This window comes from Eimeria maxima, genomic scaffold (genome assembly GCF_000499605.1).
Source record: "Eimeria maxima Weybridge genomic scaffold, Emw_scaff1409, whole genome shotgun sequence".
In the NCBI taxonomy this organism is placed as follows: Eukaryota; Apicomplexa; class Conoidasida; order Eucoccidiorida; family Eimeriidae; genus Eimeria; species Eimeria maxima.
In genome coordinates, this window is record NW_013564376.1 from 1 (window position 1) to 7,550 (window position 7,550).

A 7,550-nucleotide genomic window follows, 5' to 3' on the forward strand; every position below is an offset into this window, starting at 1 on the left:
ATATATATATATAATATATATCCAGCCCTATCGAGGGGCCCTATAGAGGGGGGAAGGAAGGAAAATGTAAAAAATAGACAAATATAAATAAATAAATACAAATAAACAGTATTTATATTATAATATATTATATATATTATAATATATACTATAAAATATATATATTTATATATAATATATTTATATATATAAATATATATACAAGGAAAGAACAGCAAGAAGGGAAGAAGGCAGCAGCGGCGCCGCTGGCGGTCGTCCGTGGTCGCGGCCGATTGTAGGGGGAATGAGGGGGTAAAAAGGGAAGAAAAAAGGGGGAGAAAGATTAAAAATTAGACAAATATAAATAAATAAATATAAATAAAAGACGATAAATAAAATATATATTTAATATTATCCTTCTTTATACATATTGATTCTTTTTCTCCCTGTGCCTTCTCTGCTTCTGATGGTCTAGACACAGCTGCTGCCGACTAGATGACAAGAACAGCACTTTCTTACCTTAAACTCATTCGTTTTCCTTAAAATTTTGTTCTATTATGTTTGTATTTAAATTGTTTAATTAAATATATTTAAGTTGTTTTAAAAGACCGTCAAAAGAGGGCAAACAGCCGCCTCTCCCGTATAAGACCATTGGTTAGCAGCAGCCGATGAGGCGCTGACGAAGGCTGCCGTGTCTCACCATTTCCTTCCTTCTTTATATAAATTTAAGTTATAATATTTTTATTTTTCTATATTTATTCTCTTCTTCTCTTGTTGCCCGGGTTCCATCACCTGCAGCAGCAGCAGGCTCAGCAGCCGAAGAAGCAGCAGCAGCAGCAGCGGCAGCGCCGCTCGGGACAGAGGCAGAGGAGGGGAGCGGGGGGAGGGAGAGAGCCAGCCTATAAGGCAGAAGCAATAAAACAAACAAGCAGAGGCAGAATCAGCTGCAGCAGCAACAGCGGCAGCAAAAGGAGGAGCAGCAGCGCCGCAGCGCCGCAGCACCGCAGCACGTCTACAGCACAGCAGCAACGCAGAGGCACCACAAGCAACAGCTGTTGCAGCAAGAGCTTGTGCAGCAGCAGGACGGCAGCAGCACAGCAGCAGCAGCAGGGGACAGGCTGCACAGTTAATAAAAAGAACAATCTTTCTTATTGTTGCTGCCTATACAGTATAAGATGGAGACTCCCTTTTGTTCTTTTTCCTTTGTTAACGGTATAATACCTGCCAATACACCTCAGGCTGTACGCACAGATAAAGAATATGGCATGCAACAGCAAGGCAAGCAGCAGCAGCAACAACAACAACAGCAGCAGCAGCAGCAGCCACTGCATGCAGACAAGCAAGAGCCTACAGTAGTAGACCAAAGAGACTACTCTATCGCTTCAACAGCAGCAACAGAAACAGCAGAGGAAGAAGCAGCAGCAGAAGCAGCAACATCAGAAGCAGCAGAAGCGGAGGCAGCAGAAGCGGAAGCAGCAGCAGCAGAAACAGCAGCAGCACCAGCACCAGCACCAGAGACAGAAAAGGAGACAACAGGAGACAAAAAGAAGAAAGACCCTAAATTAGAGGCAGCATTATTTGCTGCTGCTCTCCTGTCCCGTGCTGCACTACAAATAAAAAAGTACCAAGAGGAGCAGCAGCAGCTATTCAAGGCAGCAGAGGAAAGGAGACAGAGGCAGCAACTATATACATGGGCTAAGGAGACCGGAGGAGAAAGGAGACACCTGCAGCAGCAGCAACAGCAGCAGCAGGAGACAGATAGAGACAAAGAAGGAGACACGTCAGATACAGGAAGCAGCAGATGGAGTAAGAAAGAAAGGGACAAATTGCAAAGCTGCTCGCCTGCTGCTGCTGCTGCTGTTGCTGCTGCTGCTGCTGCTGCTGCTGCAAAGCCACAAGACAAACAGAGACACGGAGTAAGGTTTAAGGAGACACCTGAAGAGGAAGAGGCAAACAAGCAGCAGCGGCTGCTGCAGCAGCAGCAGCAACAGCAGCAAATGCCGCTAGATAAACGGCTGCGGATGCTGCAGCGCCAACACCTAAAAAAGCTGCAAGTGCAGCAGCTGCAGCAGCAGCGGGAACGCCGAGAGCAGCAGCAGAAGCTGCAGCAACTGCAGCAACTTAAGCAACAGCAGCAACAGCAGCAACTGCAGCAACTTAAGCAACAGCAGCAACTGCAGCAACAGCAGCAACTGCAGCAGGGGAAGAAAGTAAGTCGTACCCGTCTGCGGTCTGTTAGCAGCTCTCCTTGTGTCTCCAACAGCAACGACAGCAACAACAGAAGCAACAGCAGCAGCAGCAACAGCAGCAACAGCAACAGCAGCAGCAGCAACAGCATGGGGGTGACGCTGCATAGCTTACGGCTAAAGGCAGCTGCGTTATATAGAGACGAAGTTCGTCGGGGTTTGCTGTCAGCAGCAGCAGCAGCAGCAGCAAAGAGACAAATAGAGAGACAATTGTATGGATGTACAAGTAAGGAAGAAAAAGAAAAAGAAGAAATGCTTGCATGCACATTCAAGCCCCAAATTAATAATCATAAAAAATGCATGCAAGCAGATAAACGTCCATGGTGGGAAAGATTGCATGCACAAGCCGTTAAGATTAACGAAGCAGCAGCAACAGCAACAGCTCCCTAAACACTACATTGAAGAAAAGAGCCTAGAAGCAAAACAGCTGCTGCTGATGATGCAGCAACAGCAACAGCAACAGCAGCAGCAGCAGCAGCAGCAGCACTTTGTTAATAGTGACGCAGCAGCAAGAGGAGGCAGGAGACAGTTGACACAGGAAGGGTACTACAGACACCCAACGGAGACAACTAAACTACGATACAAACAAACTTCTGCTGCTGCTGCTGCTGCACCTGCTGCTGCTGCTGCACTTACTGCTGCTGTTGCTGTTGATGGGCGCGAGCTGCTAAAGAAATACTTAGGGGGAGATGGAGAAGTGCTGCGGAGCCCAGATAGGCAGCAGCACTACATACATGCATATCTGCAGCGAAGAAACTGACAAACCCTAAACCCTAAACCCTTGAAGAAGGATGCTCTTAGCAGGGCACCGCAGATATATATGTATCGCGTAGGGTTTAGGGTTTAGGGTTTAAGGTTCATGAATTTTTACGTGGAGCTTTGTCAACCCTGAGGACTCCAACTGCAAGGGTTTAGGGGTCAAACCCTCGAGGGTTTAGGGTTTGTGATTTGCTAGGGCTGGCCATATTGCCTTGTACTGCGGAGCGCTGAGGGTTAGGGTTTAGGGTTTAGGGTTTACAGCTGCTGTTAGAGGCAGCCTAAACCCTAACACACAGCCGCCTGAGGGTTTGTTGCTAATTAGATTAGTAGCTGCATAGAGAGAAGTCTTAGTGCAAGGCTTCTCTTGCTGCTGCTGCTCCTGCTGCTGCAGCAGCAAATGACCCACAGACTAACCTGCAGCATTATTGCATGCAGACAGCAGCATTTCCCTTTATACATATTCAACAATATGTAAATAATATATGTACATACGTGTATATTTAGGGTCTAGAGTTTATGCATGCAGGGGGGGGAGGACGAATAAATCAGAAGCATTAGCTAGCTAACAAATAGTTAACACCATCTAGCATTAGCCAAATGGCAGCTGCGGGGGTTTAGGGTTTAGGGTTTACAAATTTGTGTGTTTACGGTTTGTAAGGTGGCTTTTCATATTTAGGGTTTAGGGTTTAGGGTTTGCAGTGTGGTGTTATGGTAGGGGTGACCTCTTGGGGCTTTATGGTCACTTATTCAGGAATTTGTACTTACACATTAGGGTTTAGGGTTTAGGGTTTAGGGTTTACAGCTCCAGCCCCAGGTTATGCGCCTCGGAGTCCTTGCCCAAGAGTAGTGTTAATTGTAACGGCATAAAGAGGCCGAAATAATAAATTATGATTTATTTAATTTATTTTATTTTTTAAGAATATATAAATAAATAGTTGTATATACACCCCAATTCATGAATTGCTGCTTGATTATATGCGGATTCCTATAGGTTACACGGCGCCTGTTCTTGTTGTGTGCTGTTTGTCCTTTTTAATTTGTTTTTTGCTAAATATATATAATTTTGTTCCATTCGTTTAATTATTTGCCTACTTTTTCCTTGTTTTTTCCCTTTTTCTTCTCTTCCCCTCCAACACCAGCAGCAGAAGCGTCATCGCAGCCGCCTGCTGGCTTAAACAAATGCGAAAAAAATCGACAGAAAGGAGAAAATAAATAAATAAAAAACAAAGAAAAATAAATTAGGCAAAAAGAAAAAAGGGAATTATTTATATTTACTTATTAATTTTTACTTAAAAGTATCTTCTTCTGTCCCACATGCCTGTGACCTCCTGTATGCACGGCGTGTTTCTTTGTCTTGTTCGTTTGCTTGTTTGACCGCTTGCTAGGGTTTAGGGTTTAGGGTTTAGGGTTTAGCTTTTACTGTTTAGGGTTACTGTTGTCTATGTACATACCTGTATGCCTCTGTTTATCCTTATTTTTTTGTGTATAGATTAGGGTTTAGGGGTTAGTGCTGTTTACCTGTTTGTTTGTTTGTCTTCGCCTCTTCATTTCTGTGTATGTGTTAGTGTTTAGGGTTAAGGGTTTAGGGTTTAGGGTTTAGGGTTTGTGGCTGTTGGGCCACTTGCTTGTTAGTGTCTCCTCCCTCAAGTTGTTTGTTGTTTGCTGCTGATGAGTAAGGGGACAGAGAGTGTATCTGAACTGCAGCAGCTACTGCTGTTTGCTGTTGCTGGAGAAGCAGCAGCACGTTCGCTGCAACTTCGTCAGCAGCGTCTGCAGCAACAGCAGCAGCTGCTGCAGCATTTAGAGCGGCTGCTCGCCCATCAGCAGCAGCATGAGCAGCAGCAGCAAATAAATATAAATAAAAAAATAAATAAACAAAAAGAATTAAATAATAAATTAATAGTAATAAAAAAAGATTTATTAATATCTAAACTTCTCTCTAATACATATACACAACAAACACAAAGGTTAGATTTGCTGCTGCTGCTGCTGCTGCTGCTGTTCCTGCTGCTGCTGGTGTTATTGCTGTTGAAGTTGTTGTTGCTGCTGTTGCTGCTGCTGTTTGCTGTTTGTCTCTGTTGCTGCTTGCCTGTCCTCCGTTGCTGCAAGAGCTGCTGCTGTTTCTATTAGCCGTCACTCTGTGTTGCTGCTGCTGCTGCTGTTGCTGTTATGTTTTTATTTTCTGTTTGTTTCTCGTTTGCTTGTCTTACACTCTGTTGCTGCTGCTGCTGTTGCTGCTGCTGCTGCTGCTGCTGTCCTTTTATGCTATTATTATATGTTTAGTGTCTCCTCGTCTCCTCAAGACAAAATATCCACATTAAGTGCTGCTCTACAGAAACAGAAACAGGTAAACCCTAAACCCTAAACCCTCACACCTAAACCCTAAACCCTCACACCGAAAGACTAAACCCTAAACCCTAGTCGTCTGCTTCAATAGATTGGTCCTAAACCCTAAACCATAATCCCAAACCACAGGCAAAAAGGCAGCGTACGAGAGAAGGGTTTGGGGTGTAGGGTTTAGGGTTTAGGGTTTAGGGTTTTTTGTTTACAGGCATTATCTGCTGCTGCTCGATCATTGGCGGATCGTTTAGCAGAGGCAACAAAATTAGAGGCACAATTAGCTGCTGCTTCTCTTTCTTCTTTTGTGTCTCCTCTCTCTGGTGTATATACACCTGAATTAGAGGCAATAGAAGGAGAGACGCAGGAGGAAAACACTGTGCACTACTGCTTAGGCGGTGCTGCAGCAGCAAACACGCAGCAACAAGCAACAGCAGCAGCAGAAAAGGGAGAAGAAGAAGCAGCCTGCAGGCAACTAGCAGCACTAGAAGACGCAGCAGACACACAATGTCGAGCAGCAGCAGCAGCAGCAGCAGGGTTTGCAGCAGCAAGAACAGAAGAAGAAGCAGCAAACATAGATGTAGGGGAAGCACTAACAGCAATAGAAGGAGGAGCAGCAGCACTAGCAGCAGCAGACCGGCCATTAGCAGCAGCAGCAGCAGCAGCTGATTCCGCCCTAGCATTAGCAGCAAACCCAGCCCCAGCAGCAGGAGCAGATGCTGATTTGTCAGCAGCAGCAGAGTATGTTTTAGCAGCAGCAGCAGACCCAGACCCAGCCTCAGGAGCAGCGGCAGCAGCCGACTCCGCCTTAGAAGCAGCAGCAGCAGCTGCTGCAGCAGAGAGCAGCGAGTCTCTCCTTCTGCCTCTAGAAGAAAGTCTATTTGCACTAGCAATAGAAGTTGGACTCAGCAGCAACGAGCTGCCCGTCTTAGAGCTGCTGCAGCGCCGCATGCTGCAGCAAGTCTTCTCTTCCTTGGGCCCCAAGCCCCAAGGGCCCTCTTGTAAGCAAGTCCCTACCACGGGGAAGGCAGCAGCAGCAGCAACAGCAACAGCAGCAACAGCAACACCCGACGTCACAACTGATGGGGCAGCAGCAGCAACAACAACAGTAAGAGCAGCAGGAAAAGCAGCAACAGGAAGAGCAGCAGCAGCAACAAGATCCATGAAGAGGACAGACACCGCAGCAACTGGCAGGCAGACGCTGCTGCTGCAGTCCAAGCTAAGACCCCCTACAATAGGCACGCAAAGACGCAAGCCTAAGAAAGACACCCGACAGCAGAAGCAGCAGCAGCAGCAGAAGCAGCAGCAGCAGCCACAGCAGCAAGAAACCCTGCAGCAGCAAAAACCACGGGAGCAGGAGAAAGACCAGGTGCAGCTCGCTGCAGGGGAAGAACAGCACCAGAATCAAGCTCAGCAGCAGCAGCAACCGCAGCAGCAGCAACTGCACCAACAACCGCAGCAGCAACAGCAACAAAAGCAACAATCGCCTGAGCGGCCACAGCAGCAACAGCAGCGGAAACAACTGCCTGAGCCGTCACAGCAGCAACAACAAGGGCAGCAACAGAAGCAGCAGCAACAAGCGCCTCAGCAGCAGCAACTGCGTCCACAACAGGGGCAACAACAGGAACAGCAACAACAAAAGCCTCAACAGCAGCAGCAGCAGCAGCAGTTACCCTTTCATCATCAGGAGAGCGGCAACCGCTGCACAGACAAACATCCTGTCAGCGAACAGCAGCAGCAGCAGCAGCTACTGCGGCACCCACAGCAGCAGCTACTGCAGCCCCCACAGCACCAGCTACTGCGGCACCCACAGCAGCAGCCACTGCGGCACCCACGGCAGCATCAGCAGCTACTACAGCACCCACAGCAGCAGCAGCAGCAAGTGCAGCACCCTCAGCAGCAGAAGAGTGACCTCGGGCTTTTGTGCAGCAGCGTAGGATCTCTTATTGAGGGGGCGACGAGCAGCAGCGGGGAGACATCCCCTCTGTTGCTGTCGCTTTCTTAGCTTGCAGTTGCTGCAGCTGCTGCAGCAGCAGCTGCTGCATTCGCTATTGCTGCTGTAATATGGCAGTAGCGCTTCCTTGCAGCAGCGAGTAGATCGCTAGTAAGTCTTAAAGTGGCAGCAACAGCAGCACCAACAGCAGCAGCAAAGATGCGTAGCAATGCCACCAACGCACATCTCCCCTCCTCTTATGGGGTTGTTGTGTCTTCTTGTGTCTACTGTCTCTT

General features: G+C 47.4%; 2 protein-coding genes across 2 annotated transcripts; both read left to right on the forward strand.

Moving 5' to 3' along the window:
• Positions 1 to 1,154: 1,154 nt before the first annotated feature.
• EMWEY_00052340 (hypothetical protein, conserved) lies at positions 1,155 to 3,831 on the forward strand (the record flags this gene model as incomplete). The annotated part of the gene is made up of 4 exons (XM_013479847.1): positions 1,155 to 2,437; positions 3,181 to 3,217; positions 3,684 to 3,695; positions 3,787 to 3,831. 4 exons carry the CDS (start codon positions 1,155 to 1,157, stop codon positions 3,829 to 3,831), a joined length of 1,377 nt encoding a protein of 458 aa, XP_013335301.1.
• Positions 3,832 to 5,259: 1,428 nt separating this feature from the next.
• Positions 5,260 to 7,326, forward strand: EMWEY_00052350 (hypothetical protein, conserved; the record flags this gene model as incomplete). The annotated part of the gene is made up of 2 exons (XM_013479848.1): positions 5,260 to 5,331; positions 5,536 to 7,326. The coding sequence occupies 2 exons, from the start codon at positions 5,260 to 5,262 to the stop codon at positions 7,324 to 7,326; spliced, it is 1,863 nt and encodes a 620-aa protein (XP_013335302.1).
• Positions 7,327 to 7,550: the final 224 nt, after the last annotated feature.